The sequence below is a fragment of the Corythoichthys intestinalis genome, chromosome 10, assembly GCF_030265065.1.
Source record: "Corythoichthys intestinalis isolate RoL2023-P3 chromosome 10, ASM3026506v1, whole genome shotgun sequence".
NCBI lineage: Eukaryota > Metazoa > Chordata > Actinopteri > Syngnathiformes > Syngnathidae > Corythoichthys > Corythoichthys intestinalis.
In genome coordinates, this window is record NC_080404.1 from 30,027,667 (window position 1) to 30,045,649 (window position 17,983).

A 17,983-nucleotide genomic window follows, 5' to 3' on the forward strand; every position below is an offset into this window, starting at 1 on the left:
TTTGCAAACAAACTGAAACCCAGCACACGGACAGAATTCTTTCATTTTTGTTTTTTCTTTTTGTGGGCATCGAGTCGCTCAGTCTGCGATTTTGTGGATTATAGACGCTCCCGTGCTTTGAACAATAAGCCATTAAAAGGGGGTCGCAGTGATAGCGGGCCACAGCTCCCTCCCTTGCAATATCACAAGCCGTAATCTGGGCCCAGACTGGCTGTCTGAAGCTCAGACTGCTGACGGTAGCTAAATGTCACGCAGGTCAGTCAGAACCACAGTCCCTCTCATACGATCTTTTAATGATTGCCTCTTTTATTTTCTTCATAGCGTGTGGCTTCTCATGTCTTTATGTTTATTACATTATACCCTTGCTCATTTGGAAAGTATTCTTTGCACTTCAGTGCACAGAATCTCATAAAGAGGAAACTGAATGACATAAATGAGAGAATTAGCCATAGTCGGCTCCCTTTGCCCAGAACTAGAAAAGCGTATAATGAATACCATTTGGTGAATGACTGCTCAAAATCTGGCATGGTGGAATATCATCCTACATTCCTTTGCATTTGATATTCCACTTGGGACTGTATTTCCCATGCTAACAACCATTGCAACATACCCTCGCAATTCAGGGATCACACGCTAATGCCTACTTGTCCCCAATTATGCCAAACACTGCTGGCCTGCGCTGCCGCCCTTTGAAAAGGATCTGCTTTGTGTTAAATATATTTACACTTGAAAACGTCTTGAAAGGAGGGCGTATGAGCTCTTGCCCTCACCCAAAGAAGGCAGCAGAGTGCGGAATACTAATCTGACCCTCACCACGTTTCATTCTTGTGTTTGATGTCCACGTAGAAAAGTGCGAAGGCTGCACTGCCCGAGGGTGAGTGTGGTAGTGGTGGTGGTGGGTTGTCTACAAACAGCTGGCGGATCGGCACATTTACATTTGTCGATCTTCATCGTGAGCTGCAACAATTATTATAGTGGAACCATGAAACTGGTGTGATAAGCACAGTGTGTTGCTGACAGTCCAATGAGTTATGGACAATTAAAGCTTGAGTTATACTCCCGCGTTGCGGTGACGGCGCAGCGACTACGGAGTCATTTGACATTCGATAGTTCTCAGGCCAGGTGACGCGTTGCTCTGAATTTTCACCGCCAAGCTACTGCAGGGGTGTGGCATTATGTTTGTATGGTTTTTGGGCATGCTTGTTGACGTCCTCTTGTCTAGTTTAACAGAGAAAAAAATAAACAATGCAAGATGGAACTTCAGCTCATCAACATTGAATAAATGTTGATCATACAAATGTTGAGGCACAGGTGACGCAGAAGACTGTTTCGAGGCGGTCTGTCCAACTTTTGATGCAGCATAGAGTTCTAGCCGCGGGTGGAAACCAGCTAGCTGTAGCGACTAGCTTCAAACTGGCGTCGAGCCCTGCGTCCAGTGTTTTGTCGGAGGTCTGCAAAGCCCTCCAGCCCGATTTGTTTGCCGTGTCCTACAACCGGCCAGTGGGAAGCCACATCAGATTTCTGGCGTCCATGGAATTTCCCAAACTGCATTGGTAGCATTGATGTTAACGTTATCATAAAAGCACCGTGGCACTCTCAATCAGTGATGATGTATCGTGTGTGAACTGTCAGTTGTTGAAAATTAAACATCAAAACAAATCTTTTGACACCAAACCTGTGCTTTATTCTTTATATACTTGAAGTGTGACATGTAAATAAGTCACAGACTCACAGCAAACATATGTACACAATAATGATAAAGTGCACCAACCAAAAATACGACATAAAGTGATAAAAACCTGTCAGTTTTTGGCCGACTGGGTCACCGCTTCGTGTGGCTATTCGATTCCGAACACACACATACTATACTGTGTTGGTGGTTCTTCCGGGTTTTTTTTCTATTCAATCGCTGGCTGACCTCCAGTCCCGTATTTTCAGCAATCTCCTCCCACGAATTGCTTGCCATTTTGCAATCTTCATAATGTCTTGACGAGACATTGTAGAAGTTGTCGTGCTTACTCTTCGTTGGTACTCTCGTCGGCTTGGTCCATTTATGCGTGTCGAAAAATAAATTTTGACAATGGCGGTGATTTCGCGCTAAACAGGAAACAACAGTCTGAGCGGACCAATCATAGTCCATTTCCATCACGTCACACGCATTGACGCGACGCGAAGTCAGGAAACAAAAAAAGGACCCAGAGAGGCTACAGTGCAGGGTCTTAAATCGGGTCTTTCTTGACGGCGCAGGTCTGACGCGGAAGCATAACTCGGCCTTAAGTCTTTCCCAGTAGATCATGTTTGTATTAAGCGATTGTACATTTGGTTTTCACATTATACTTATTATTAGGGATGGAAATTGATAAGATTTTTACGATTCCGATTCCATTATCGATATTGCTTAATGATTCAATACTTCATCGATTCTCTTATCGATTCTAATTTGGACTAGTGGACTGTATGAGGTTCTGGGTTCGATATGTTTTATGGTTCATTCGCCTTGGAGTGTCGGTTAGAACACAAGGAACGGAGAGTGGAGTTGGTCTTTGGCACTTTTAATCCAACTTTGCAACAGGCCCACCTATATAAAGGCAATGGCACTTGATATGACAAACACTCAATGAGCAGATGAGGGCATGTGTGGAAAGATGTTGATGTATTTGTATGTGTGTGGAAGAAGACTGGAATGTGTGGGTATATGTGTGGTTCTGAGAGGAAAGAAAATTGCATCATATTAGTGCTGATGCAATAAACAATGCAATTTGACTGCAAAGCAGTCAATAACACACATACATGACTCGTAATATTATAATGACACAAAGGTGGGGGGGCGCGAGCGCGCGCACAACCCGGAAGCATGCTGCGTGCACGTGCAGTCATCTTGGCCAAAAAAGTGGCGAAAACTAAGCCCTTTACACTCATATGGATGTACAACATCCTCTTAAGATGCTAAACTAACACATTCCCTCTTAACACAAATGTGCAACGCGAATATAATGTAAACAACGCTCTCCTTGACGCAGCGAGAACGAGCGGGAGCAACCAGCCGACGGAACAGTAAAAACACGAAGCGGTCGCGCTGATAACGGCCCTAACTTATCATAAGAACTTTATGGAATGAAGAGGAAATACTTACATTCGTTCATGGACGCACACAGATTAATACTTCCTCCAAAGGGTGGCCGTCCTCTGCTCGAAATGCGCACCTTACGCCTATTCTCGATCCCAGAATACACAGGGCGCATGACGTAGGACAATAACAGGAAGAAACTGACTGGTTGCTATCTGAACGAACACATACCCATGGAATCTTTCTAACAGGAGTATTAAAATTGCTAGTAAAATCGTTTAGTATTATTTTAGATGCATATATATTTTCTCATAGAGTATTCGACGAGAAATACAATACACCCATTAATAGACTTTTTTTTTTTTTTTTTTTTTAATCACCATTTAAGTAGTCTCATAAATAATGACTTGGCCTGTGAAAGTCAACCCAAATTCACTCTGCACTAACTCTCTCCAGGTTACACTTGATGAAAAGTATCTACATGAGCAGACATGTAGCCGTGCTTGCCGAATCGAACGTGTGTAACATGCGTAAATTTCAAAACACGAAACGCAAATCATGCTGGATGGAATGACAAGAGAATCGTTTAACACATTGCCAAACGATTCCATGGAATCGGACCGCACGGAACCAGTTCTCTATAAGAACCGGTTCTCGGTTCTCATCCCTACTTATTATAACATCGCAATACCTTTCCTAGTGATAAAGCAGAGCTATAGTCGCCATTGAAATTTTCAGCCACTAATAAAACACATGCCAAAGTTTCTGCCGGCCACAGTTGAAGGCCAGTCACGTGGACTCTGGCATCACACACCAGCACAATATGCCCTCCTCTTAAAGGCGCATTTAAACTTTCCATTGCAATAGCTTGGTTGCTGCTGAATTAAACAAAAAAAAAAATCTTCCATTAGAGAGCCCAGAATGATGAGCTGGAGAGTATCACAAAACACATGAAGTCATCGCAAGACAAAGAGGATGCAAAGCCACTGGACAAGCCGGAGCAGTAAGTCAACAGTGGGGTATTTGCCATTTTGTTGTCTCATTGAATGAATGTGAACACCCTTCAATCCTTCTTCAGGTTCCTCTTGCAGTTATCAGAGATCCCAAACTTCTCCGAAAGGGTCTTTTGCATTCTTTTCCAGTCCACTTTCTTCGAATGCATCACCTCAATTGCCCGTAAAATGGAAATCCTTCAAAGAACATGCAAGGTAAGCAGTCTTAACCTCTATCTTTTTTAATATTTGCATTGGCCTCTCTGACTTGTAGCTTGTGTTTGTTTCAGTCTCTTCAAAGTGGGAAGTGTGTATTGCAGGTTCTGGGTCTGGTTTTGGCTTTTGGGAACTTTATGAATGGAGGTAATAGAACCCGCGGGCAGGCTGACGGCTTTACTTTGGACATCCTGCCCAAATTAAAGGACGTTAAGAGCAGTGTAAGTGTTTACATAAAAAACAGAAAAATCAATATCAGATTTTGGATTCACTGTTTTGTGATAATTAGCATCAATATCAATGCAGATTGACTTAACCAAGCATAACTAATACAGTATATTGAGCAGTTAGCTAAACACATGATGCTAACGATTCACTGGAGATTAATTTGAACAATCTTTAAAGCAAAATGTTTAACACATTTGCTGCCATTGATGGTGACGGATGCTCAAACCAGAGGGTTGACAGCAAGGATGTAGGTTTGCATAGGGACGGGAGGGACATAAAACACTACCAACTTTTCAGGATGCTCAAATTGTACCCAACAAATTTTAAGCCACTTTATTTGCATCATATAATGAGTTCAGTGATATGGGTAATTTAGAAAGCGGTCTTCCCATATGTTGTAAAGGTTCAGAGCTTTACAATAGACCCTACAATTATTAAGTGAATTAGATCTGAAACGAAAACTCGAGCAACTCAAGTAACTCGAGTTTAAAAACTGATCCGTGTAATTTTATTCACCTCGAGGAATCGTTTTATTTTGCCAGCTCTATGCATCACGCTTTGCCCGGACTACTTTTAATGCGGGGCAACGTGCTGACGTCACGTGCGTAGAGGAGGAAGCAATAATTTTTTTTTTTTTTTTTAATTACTGCAGCCAGTCGACAGCCGCTACAAACTACGTCGACGTTGCTAAAAACTATGCCCGCATGATGCTAGTGTGGTAGCAGGTAGTGTCCGATGCGTCTCATAGATATCACATGCATTTCGAACTAGATGCGAAATGACAGACTCGACCGCGTCTGGGCAGCGTTAGTAAACAGCCGCCATCTTTAAGCAGTAGACTTCTCAGCGCTAATAAATATAACGTTACTGTCACTCGCACACGTAACGTTAGCCCTTCGGAGGGCTAGGTTTCTATTGATTATGACCACTGTTGATGCGTGGCTAACGTGTCTTACATACAGGCTTTATTTAATCTGTAAAAACACAGCGCTGTAGAGTGAGGAGGGTGTAAAATTAAAACATAATAAAACTGTCAGTTTCAGCTCAGTCGTCATTGCTGAATAAAACACCAAGTAGCACAGATCCCTAATGTACTCCAATACAGCAGGTATCATACATTTATTTTGAACACTGCAAAAACTCAAAATCCTATCAGTACTTGCAGTTTAGACTGACTTAAAACTTAACTAGAACTTAAAAATAGCTTGACACAAATGGAAATTCAAATGAAACACGTGGGAAAAACACGTAGCTTTCAAGTGATGTGTGTTATCAAGCGTAATTACATTTTTTGGTAAGAATTTTTTTTTAATATATAAGATCTAGAAGTATTTTTTTAGTGAAAGCAGTGAATTTTTTTTTCTAGTCACATCTGAGATGCAATTGTTGGCTGTTTTCAACAATGTACGTCTAAAATAAAGATATAGACCCTACCCACGTGACGTCACAACTCCGCTCTCCTGAATGGTACCGCCCAATTGTCCGTCAAAACATAGTGTTAACCTGTTACGGCTACGTACATTCCTCCTATTTACGCCGTGTTTTTCTGCTCCTTAACATTAATAATCAAAATGGTGAAGGCGTGTGTGGCTGTTGGTTGTACTAACAGAGAAGATGGAAGGAGAGACTTGAAGTTTTACCGTATTCCGAGGGATCCAAAGAGGAGAGCGAAATGGACGGCTGCAATTCGACGTGAAAACTGGGCACCAAAAAATCACCACAGACTATGTAGTAGTCATTTTATATACGGTAAGATGCATTTAAGATATACTTAGAGGGTTTTGGGCTGACAAATAACCACAATTAAGATCATTGCTAGGCTAATCGCCGACAACATACACGTATGTATGTAGTGAGAGTGCTATCGCTAAACCATATAAACATTAAAAGCCTTAACTCCATTGACAAACGACATGAAATACATTAGACTTGACAGTGGATGTTAGCAATTACAAAAGATTTTGAATTGAAAATTTCGTAACTCACCTTTCCAAGCACAAGATAGATTCCTGCCGAATTTTCGTGGACGAGGACCTGTTTCACCCAACCAGCAACGAAGTATTTATAAGCCTCCAAGCTCTTGAAGTTTTTCAAATTTTCGTGAGAATAGGCTGATTTTGTGTGGACAAGATAATTGTAAATATCAGCGTAGCAGATGTCAGGCAGACAGGGCGAAGACAGTGGGTCGAAAAACATCGATTTGGGCATCAAATATGGATCTGGCGACTGTATAGAACGAAGCTTTTCCACATAACGCCTTTTATGCAACACATCCAGTGAGTTTATGGCATCAGAAAGCACCGGGTCTTCCATGAAATGCATTTTAAATTCCTCGATCAATTGAAACCAATGCTAATACAGAGACAAAATGACGGACAAGTGGGCGGAACCATACAGCAAGCACGTGGTTTTGTGACGTCGGTGGGTAGGGTCTATTGATTGACTGACAATGGTTCAATATTGGGTTAAATGTCTTTTTTTCTCATGTATATTTATAATTGCTATTTACCTAAAAAAAAAAAAAAAAAAATGGTTTTATCCGATTACTCGATTAATCGATAGAATTTTCAGTCGATTACTCGATTACTTAAATATTCGATAGCTGCAGCCCTAAAGTGAATTGTTTCCATTATGTTCCGACTTACATTTATCACATTTAACTTGCTGAATGTGCTGGTCCATATTTTTCCCCCTCAAACGCACGTTTGATTGGCTGATGACTTGAGCCCCCGCCTCTTCCTCCAGCTACAAACACATGCAAAGACACATGCACACTCAACCCACAGACAGAAATACAACATGCCGCCTCCTCCACCCCCTTCGTAGAGGAGGGATATTAGACGTTTTTTTTTTTTTTCAGCCAGCACAAGCCACTGTAAGTAATATAAAAAGATGTCAATGTTTGTGCTACTAAAAGCCTGACCTGCATCAGAGTTAGCATAGCAATAGTCTGTGTGGACCTGCTAACTTGCAAAACTACTGCGGTCAAGCCAGCCACCACAAGGAACAACAGTCAAGCTAGCCGTCCCTCATTTGGATCATTGTTTACATTATGTGCATTACCGTAATGCAACACGGTGGCTTCAGAGTGCAAGTCCCAAGAATGGGTCTACTTCAGAGGGACACCGACATGAAAAAAAAAAATGTTAAATGAAATCACAAATCAGAATATCATGAGAGTACTTTGGTTCGAGTCTTGTGGTAGTCTACGATGCCTCAGATGTAGATTGGCCCGTGAATATGATTTTTTTTCATGATTTTTTCCCCCAAATTACTTTTATATTACAATACTTTAGTTTGAGTCTAGGGGTGCTTCAATGTTCCCCCGAAGTGGACCCATTCTTGGATAGCTCCCCATTTTTTTTAATAAAGGGACTTGCACTTCCCAATGTTTCTTTAGTAGTTTTTGAAAACAAAGGTTTGAATCGAATGTTATATCATGTGAACCAATTCACATAAAAGTATAAGTCGATACAGATTAATTTTTGCTTTGATCATTTAACCTATTGATTAATTTGGTTATTATTAGTGAGAAATGTGGCGCTGACCCCCGTTCGATAATCTCTTTGGTGTTATTTATGTCCCGTCCCCAGCAAAAAGTTTACATGCAGGTGAAGCTGTTATATCGTCCCAACCAATGTTGAGACCAAACGTACACCCTTGGTTAAAAGTGAATGATAATGAGTGTGGAGATGATGAGTTTTCTTTTATTTTGATAAATTTACACTTTTTCTCCAGGAAATAATTCACATAACAATCATTCGTATGAAACAAAAATGTTTTGGAATGAGAAAAATGTATTCAACTTTGGAGGTTCCGCTGGACATAAAAACAATAGGGAAAGAGTCATTGGAAAGTATTGACCTCCAGTGGCTCCACAAACACGGAATTAGTCCAGTCTTGGAACTTTTGGTCCGCATGAGCTGCGAAGCTTTGGAGGAGAGCCATCATATTTACTCTTCTCGCTCAATATCACATTGGTCCCAGTCTGCCCTTGGCACCGCCATATAAGGCCATGATGCTTAGCTCTGCACTGGAGGTGGACCGAGCTTTGCATCCATAAAGAACATCCCACTCTGAATTATGACAGGCAGCCAAGCGTGTTGTTACATTGTTCCCCTAATAACATGATTGATGCTCTCCTTCTAAGGCTGCAGTTTCTATTTTTGTGTGCCCACGCACAAATCGAAACGTCCTGCTCCAAGACGATTACATTAATAAATAAAGGGATTTCGGTTTACTTATTGAAGTATTTTTGTTTCTTTCAGGATAACTCCCAGAGTCTTTTGTCCTACGTCGTTGCTTACTATATGAGGCACTTTGATGAGGTATGTTTTCATTTGTGTTTATTTGAATCGCTTTTCCGTTTGGGTCTGATTCCCTCAGAAATCCTTCCAAAGCCCTCTTTTCATCTCCTCTCCTGCCAGAGGATACAATGACTTATCCTTTATCAAATTATTTATTTTTCTTTTCCGTATATACGGCAGACTAAAATCTTTTCTCCTCCTCTGGCTGGCCTGTGACTTTCTGTCTGTGTTTCACTCTTCATCTCTCGGCCTGGATTCGTTCAAACTGGCCATTCGTTCTCTGGCACTGCATCTAACGAGGCGCTGGTGTAAATAAATAGTTTTCACCAGATGAGATGAACTCAGCGCCGAGTCCTGCCTGCCAAGATCAACCTACGTTACATGCTTGCAGCACTTATAATGGCCTTGGAATGACAGTGATAGAGAGGATTGTGATAGTTTTTTCCCCCCTGTGTGCCATGCTTAAATGGCGCTAAATGTGTTGTTAAATCAAACACATCTTCTCTGGCTTGTTTGAACTGTACACAAGGGTCACTTAAGACATTTGTATCAATTTGGCGCAGTGTTTATAATGTATACAAGACAGGCCTTCCCCAAATCGTGGAGTCCTGGGAGTTTCTCTGTCTGAATGTATGCGTTGTGCTTCACCAGAACGCTGGAAGAGAGACATGCATCTACCCTCTACCTGAGCCACATGACCTATTTCAGGCCTCCCAGATGAAGTTCGAGGACTTTCAAAAGGATTTGCGCAAGCTGAAGAAAGACCTAACCGGTAAGGTTATACAACATCATGCCACAGACCTGCTTCTGAACTGCTTGGACATTGGCTTGCTGCTTGCATTTCCCCCCAGCTGCTGAACTTGACCCTGATGTATTATTTGTTTGTGGGCAATGCGTGAGGAAACATGTGGAGCCATGAATTATGCACAAGGCCGTTAACATTACTTCTCGCGCGGAAACGGAAACTAATTTTCTCAAAAGTCGAGCATGCTATGGCCACGGTCAGATTGGCGGAGGTGTGTCAACTGCAAGATAACATCTGGTTGTTGTCGAGAACACAAGCAGAAACAGATGTGAATAGCTCAGGACGAGACCCCCGTGGGTTCAGCAGCGCTCCTCATGAAACTGAGATCAGCGTATGTAATGGAGGTGCTCATTTTATTTGCACCCAGTGTAAACCCGAGTAGAAATTCATCAAAAAATTGGTAGGTGAAAGCACATTTTTGCCCTTCCCAACAAGAGGCTTCTTGAACACTGTCAATATCAGATATTGCCTGGAGGCAATGTATGTATTGTAAAATATACTAGTCCTTCTAAAAAAAATAGCATATTGTGATAAAGTTCATTATTTTCTGTAATGTACTGATAAACATTAGACTTTCATATATTTTAGATTCATTACACACAACTGAAGTAGTTCAAGCCTTTTATTGTTTTATTATTGATGATTTTGGCAAAAAAAAAAAAAAAGAAGAAAAAACAAAAATCCCTATCTCAAAAAATTAGAATATTTCATCCGACCAATTCAAAAAGTTTTTTTTTTTTTTTTTTTTAATTAAAAAAGTCAACCTTCAATTAATTATATCAGCTATGCACTCAATACTTGGTCGGGAATCCTTTTGCAGAAATGACTGCTTCAATGCAGCGTGGCATGGAGGCAGTCAGCCTGTGGCACTGTTGAGATGTTATGGAGGCCCAGGATGCTTCGATAGCGGCCTTAAGCTCATGCACAGTGTTGGGTTTGGTGTCTCTCAACTTCCGCTTCACAATGTCCCACACATTCTCTATGGGGTTCAGGTCAGGAGAGTTTTCAGGCCAATTGAGCACAGTAACGCCATGGTCAGTAAACCAAAATCATCAATATTAAAACAATAAAAGGCTTGAACTACTTCAGTTGTGTTTAATGACTCTAAAATATATGAAAGTCTAATGTTTATCAGTACATTTCAGAAAATAATGAAGTTTATCACAATATGGTAATTCTTTGAGAAGGACTAGTATTTTTTTAGATTATACATATATACAGTGGTACCTCGACATACGATCGCTTCGAGACACGATCTTTTCGACATCCTACATAAAATTTGACTCGCCATTTGTTTCTACATCCGATGACATGCTCGAAATACGATGACATGACAGCACCGCAGATGGAAGCACGGCAGTTTTTCTTGTGAGAGGAATCAACACAGGTTCTAAGAAGGTTAGTGCAGGTGGTGAAACAAGGAAAAAGGTGACACTAACCATTGAAATGAAGATGAAAATGATTTAAAAATATGAGCGTGGGTTGCACATCTGTGGACTGGCTCAACAATAGGGCTGTAGAATGTCTACCATCTCCATGGTCCTCCTCCGACCTCCGTTTGCCAGTTTTTATAAGTTAAGGTGACAATTATTATTGTGGTAACATCGGCAAAAAAATGGCCAGCTTCGTCAGGTTTTTATCATTTATTTCAGAACTCGTGCAACGCAACACGCCTACTGTCCGCCGTAGTTGACGGTGTTCTCAACAAAACATTAAAAGAGAAAGTAAAATCTCAACCGCACCTTTTCCTCTCTAAGTCACGTCAACGCCGCGGTGCGTTGAGGTAAAGTACGCAAAACAGGATCGCCACATTAGAACCCGATTCGTTACATCATTACAGGAATCATTATTATTTTATTATTCCGTTTTTTTATTTAATCTTTGTTTTGCTATGTGTAATTGCCATTTGTAATAGTACCAGGGGTATTTATTAAGGATTTAGTGTAGGTTTTCGGGCTGTGGAACGAATTAAGTAATTATAATGTATTCTTATGAGAAAATCCTGCTCGACATACTACCATTTCGACTTAAAAACACGGTCCTGGAATGAATTAACTTCACATGTAGAGCTACCACTGTGTACATATACACATATAATTTTGAATAAACCTCCATCTCAAACTTTGACTTCATGTTTTGTGTCCTAAAGTTGAAAAACACTGGAGAACCTGCTATCATTTTGCAGACATTACCGTATTTTTCAGACTATAAGTCTCACCGGAGTATAAGTCTCATTTTGGGGGGAAATTTACTTGATAAAATTCAACACATAGAACAGCTATGTCATCTTGAAAGGCAATTTTAAAAAAAATAAATACAATAGAGAACAACATGCTGAATAAGTGTACAGTATGATAATGTAACATGATGCCTGAACAACGAAATGCGAACGTGGCCGTTATGTTAACGTAACATAGCTGTTAAGTTATTCAGATAACTTTAGCATAAAGAACATGCTAACAAGTTTACCAAACCATCAGTGTCACTCCAAAACACCAAAATAACATGTGAAATGAGATAATAATGTGTTAATAATTTCACACATAAGTTGCTCCAGAGTATTAGTCGTACCCCTGAAAAAACTGCGACTTATATAAAATACTGTAACTGTTAAATGTTGCCACGGTGAAAGAGTGATAAGCATGTCCGTCTTCAGTTCTGCTCCCGCGTGCCTGCGTGGTTTTTCTCTGGGTACTACGGTTTCCTCCCAGGCTTCTACATCACTAAAAGGTGCATGCTAGGCTGATTGAACACTCCAAATTATCCGTAGGAATGAGTGTGTGTGCATGAATGGTTGTTTGTCTGATTGTGCCCTGCGATTGGCTGGCAACCAATTTAATGTGTGCCCCCCCCTACTGCCTGTAGTTAGCCGGGATAGTCTCCAGCACCCCCACGACCCTCCGGAGTATAAGCGACACAGAAGACGAATGAATGAATGAACTGTAAAATGCAGAACCCCAGGTGGCTAGGTGGTTGCGTGCTTATTTTAATAAATGATTTGAATGTGGGTCAGTAGTCTGTTTTCGAGTATTTGAAGGAGAGTTGATAAGACCTTTTGAATGACAAACATCCTCATGGCATCTTTGGGCGCTTAAACATATTTTGCTAATCTTGAATTCAAATTTGAGAATGACCTAAATTAGTCAATTTTAATCAGACTTTAAATAGCTTTCGGAAAGGTTGTCAAAAGCACAATGTGGACAGCTAATAATCTTTTACTGTATTTGAATTATGACCTATTATCTGGTTTCAATGGAAAGGCTAAAATTCTGTTCATGGTATTCATGAAAACCTGAAATTGTTGTATTTTTTTTCATTAAATTAATATTAAAACTATTACATTACATTAATACAGTGGTACCTCGACATATGACCCGTTCGACATCTGATGTAAAATTTGACTGCCATTTGTCTCCACATATGACAACATGCCGGAAAAACGATGATTTACGACAGTGCCGCAATTTCATTGTTTTCCCGCAAGATGGACACAGCAGATTTTCTTGTGAGAGAAATCAATATGGGTCGCAATAAGTTTAGTGCAGGTTAGGTGGTGAAAAAAACGGAAAACACGTACCATTGAAATTAAGAAAGAAATGATAGAAAAAAACCTTAAAAACAAATGATCATTGTTGGACATAGGAGTGGTGTAGTACTACATTGTATGATGCTGAAATGTACTCATAGTTCTATAATGCAGCTAAACAAAAACTGCTACAACCAAAATATTAAAAATCTCACCGTTAGTATAGTAGATCTGATTCAGGACGGGTGATTTACTTCTTTGTTGCATAATATGCCTTGCCTAATTAGCATTAAAAAGTTAATAATAATGAAAATATCATTATTTGCTTACGCAATATGCTTGGGGTCATTTCCCATCTGCACTGTGAAACTGTCCAATGAGTTCTGAAGCATTTGGCTGAATTTGAGCATATACATTGGGGCAAATAAGTATTTAGTCAACCACTAATTGTGCAAGTTCTCCCACTTGAAAATATTAGAGAGGCCTGTAATTGTCAACATGGGTAAACTTCAACCATGAGAGACAGAATGTGGGGGGAAAAAACAGAAAATCGCATTTTTTGATTTTTAAAGAATTTATTTGCCAATCATGGTGGAAAATAAGTATTTGGTCAATACCAAAAGTTCATCTCAATACTTTGTTATGTACCCTTTGTTGGCAATAACTGAGGCCAAACGTTTTCTGTAACTCTTCACAAGCTTTTCACACACTGTTGCTGGTATTTTGGCCCATTCCTCCATGCAGATCTCCTCTAGAGCAGTAATGTTTTGGGGCTGCCGTTGGGTAACACCGGCTTTCAACTCCCTCCACAGTTTTTCTATGGGGTTGAGATCTGGAGACTGGCTAGGCCACTCCAGGACCTTGAAATACTTCTAACGAAGCCACTCCTTGGTTGCCCTGGCTGTGTGTTTTGGATCATTGTCATGCTGAAAGACCCAGCCACGTCTCATCTTCAATGCCCTTGCTGATGGAAGGAGATTTTCACTCAAAATCTCTCAATTCATTCTTTCCTTTATACAGATCAGTCGTCCTGGTCCCTTTGCAGAAAAACAGCCCCAAAGCATGATGTTTCCACCCCCATGCTTCACAGTGGGTATGGTGATCTTCGGATGCAATTCACTATTCTTTCTCCTCCAAACAGGAGAACCTGTGTTTCTATCAAAAAGTTCTATTTTGGTTTCACCTGACCATAACACATCCTCCCAGTCCTCTTCTGGATCATCCAAATGCTCTCTAGCGAACCGCAGACGGGCCTGGACGTGTACTTTCTTCAGCAGGGGGACACGTCTGACAGTGCAGGATTTGAGTCCCTGGCTGCGCGTTGTTACTGATAGTAGCCTTTGTTACTGTGGTCCCAGCTCTCTGTAGGTCATTCACTAGGTCCCCCCGTGTGGTTCGAGGATTTTTGCTCACCGTTCTTGTTATCATTTTGACGCCACGGGGTGAGATCTTGCATGGAGCCCCAGATCGAGGGAGATTATCAGTGTTCTGTGTCTTCCATTTTCTAATAATTGCTCCCACAGTTGATTTCTTTACACCAAGCGTTTTACCTATTGCAGATTCAGTCTTCCCAGCCTTGTGCAAGTCTACAATTTTGTCTCTGGTGTCCTTCGACAGCTCTTTGGTCTTGGCCATAGTGGAGTTTGGAGTGTGACTGACTGACTGAGTTGTGGACAGTTGTCTTTTATACTGATAATGAGTCAAAACAGGTGCCATTAATACAGGTAACGAGTGGAGCCTCGTTAGACCTCGTTAGACCTCTTTGACAGCCAGAAATCGTGCTTGTTTGTAGGTGACCAAATATTTATTTTCCACTGTAATTTGGAAATAAATTCTTTAAAAATCAAACAATGTGATTTTCTTTTTTTTCCACATTCTGTCTCTCATGGTTGAGGTTTATGCATGTTGACAATTACAAGCCTCTCTAATCTTTTCAAGTAGGAGAACTTGCACAATTGCTGGTTGACTAAATACTTATTTGCCCCACTGTAATATTGCCCAAAATGCTTCAGAATTCATCCTGCTGCTTCTGTCAGCAGTCACATCATCAATAAATACAAGGGAACCAGTTCCCATGCTTCACTGATGAGGTGGTAGTATAAGACTACATTGCATCATCCTGAGGCATGTTTCATGTAGCAAATTCAAAATATTGGAAAAGCCACAGGCCATTACTAGTTTTGTGGTTTACATAGCAGGCATAGCTAAAACACATGGTACTTTTCATCTGAAAATCAACAGTGGTGGTTGTAAACTTCAGTGATCGTACAGCTATACTGCATAAAACAGTTCTCTGATGTAGCTACTGTAACTACATCAATTTATTTTACAAGCCCCATGACCATTTTAAGAATGTTGGTTCACATAGCTGACTTTTAATGCAGCTCAATTATCACTTATAGTTCCTGTTCGCATTCAGAAAAAAAACATATACAACTATATTATGTTTGTCAGATGTAGTTTTGTGTTTGTTGTTTTTTAATTTTGGTATTTCAGTACATTTGGACCTTGAGGTCGTTGGGATGTCCGAGCTGCACAGTTTTCCTGGTAGCTGGAGAGTCCTATGATAAGTTGTGTTGTCTTAATCAGCTATAGCTCTAAATTCATTTTGTTGTTGGTAAGGACATCTCGTCTAATGTCTTTGGCAATTGTCATTTCATCAAACACCTCAACCGAGTAAGATATTCCACAAAGAAACACATGGAAAACCAATTCAATTGATTGATTAAGAAGAAAGTGTGCTGCTTGGCTTTTGCTTTGACAAGGAAGTGAAGAACTAACGAATGAGGCTATTGGGAAATGGGTCATTTCTCTTTCTTGAAGCGCATAGAAGTACTTTCCAAGTACTGACATGTCCACAGGCAGTTACAAATGTATTTTTGTTCAAAAATGAGTTGCTACGTTTCTCTCTTGTCTAATCCCCAAACAAAGTCCGGTCTATTTGATGATTTATGCTCCCTTTCTGCTAAACTAATCTGTTTCTACGATCCGCATTGTCAGATAATGGTCAGTCATAATTTGAATGGCGTGAACATTGAATCGCTCATGGCTCACGAGTAGTGTGAAAGAATGCCGTACCGCACGCAACACGTCACTTTTACTCATTAATATTCATGACGTTAGCAATTGTTGCTAGGCGGGTCAAGCTTGCTTTTGTCCCTAACGCTAAATGCATGGAAATAGTGTACAAACGAGATGTTTACTAAGCTAAACCTACCACTTTTGTCAGAAAATGATGTCTCTGGTGCCAAATTCACTGGTAAAGATGTGGAAGAACATACAAATGTTCAGTCAAAGAGATTGCTTGAGTGTCGGGGGCTAAAAAAGATGGAAAAAAGAGCCGACCTGATCCAGAGGTAGCTTTTTATCAACACCTTTTTCTTGTGTGCATTGCCATACGCCACTGACAATGACATTCTCCTGTCACTATCCTTTACAACCATATGCCCTGTCTTTCTTCTATATTATATCCTCTGGTTGTCTTACATCTCTGACCGTTCTTGGGATAATTTTCACTGCTATTTATGCGTAGCGATCGCAAATGCTACACAGTGACAGCCAACGAACACTTAATTTTTTCATTTATAACAAATCTTAATTCTATAATTTACACCTTCCCATTAAATTTTTTTTTTTTTTTTTTTTAAACAGAAAAGGTAACAATAGTGGCAGTCAGATACAATTTTAATTTGTTTCAGGTCATTCATCGTCAGAAGCAGCAAGGCAAAACGCCACGCTAAAAAAATAAGAAGAAATATTAAAATCTCTTACCGCTCCGTCCTCTGGAGGACCATGACACCCGACAAAATGTTTACTGCATATGAAGGTGAATGGCTTCACCCTGCTGGCGTTAAACTGGTCTTTTGGACGTCCGCACAAGTTGATCCATTGTTCATTTTTTCCTCCGAGTTTTTGGCTTCGGAAAACATCCTTCATATGTTGTAATGTCTAGAGTAGTTTCTACAAGTTCCATAGCAGCAGTGTTTACTCGGCATGTTCTTTTTTGAACGATTACCGGCAGAAAAGAAGTAATAACATGAGTTATATGAGAGGGCGTGTCTATGTTGACCCACTTCCAGTATACAAGGGCGACGTCACGGTCTTAAAACTAGCACTAGTGTGGTACGCTGTTGACTTGTGTCAGTTATCCCCAGTAAAAAGTGGAGTTGCAAATTGCTTGTTCATAAAAAAAGGGGAAAAAAAAAAAAAAACTCATCACCAAGGGTCTGCTGAGTTCTCGGGGCTTCCTTGAACGGGAAGCCGCAGTGTCCAATATACATTAACGGCCTAAAATGATCTCTTTCATTAAAGAGGATGTAAGCATGGAAGACATCATCGTGCCCCATGAGGAGAAGCGACATGTGGTTCCTTAATTTCATACTTATACATATCCTTCCCATCACATGCTGTCAATGTCTAATACTTTAAAAATATCACACACACAGAAGTGGCAAAAGTACTTTCACCCTGTAATTAGGTAATTGGAATTGGAATCACTTCGGTGATACCCATGCAAAAAGAAAGACTCCACTTTAATCTTATGCTTAGTCTTTTGAATTGGAGTTTGTATCATTGAAAATTTGACGTTAACAACATCCTTTTTACTACTGACACTCTGACTACTAATATTTGGTATTGGTTTGAAAATAAAAACATATCCTTCAATTGTATGCTTGGACCTTGAAAATGTAACTTCTCAGGACGCAAAATAATTTCCCTCTATTCCTTTAACGTATGCCGTGAAGTCGATGTGAACAGATTTTTATAACGATGTTCACAAACTAGTCACCACATTAAATGTAGGAAGTGAGAATAAACATTCTTCAATAAGCAATAATCAAG

General features: G+C 40.3%; 1 protein-coding gene across 3 annotated transcripts in view; it reads left to right on the forward strand.

Moving 5' to 3' along the window:
• The window catches only part of fmn2a (formin 2a), a 96,200-nt gene that overhangs the window by 47,534 nt on the left and 30,683 nt on the right, over nucleotides 1–17,983 (forward strand). For all 3 annotated transcript variants that reach the window (XR_009064658.1, XM_057848655.1, XM_057848654.1), the window contains exons 9-13: nucleotides 3,979–4,070; nucleotides 4,146–4,275; nucleotides 4,350–4,496; nucleotides 8,772–8,831; nucleotides 9,462–9,582. Coding sequence is in view for 2 of the 3 variants with exons in the window: in XM_057848655.1 (XP_057704638.1) it covers nucleotides 3,979–4,070; nucleotides 4,146–4,275; nucleotides 4,350–4,496; nucleotides 8,772–8,831; nucleotides 9,462–9,582 (550 nt within the window). In the remaining variant the exon portion in view is untranslated. The remainder of the gene's footprint in view (nucleotides 1–3,978; nucleotides 4,071–4,145; nucleotides 4,276–4,349; nucleotides 4,497–8,771; nucleotides 8,832–9,461; nucleotides 9,583–17,983) is intronic.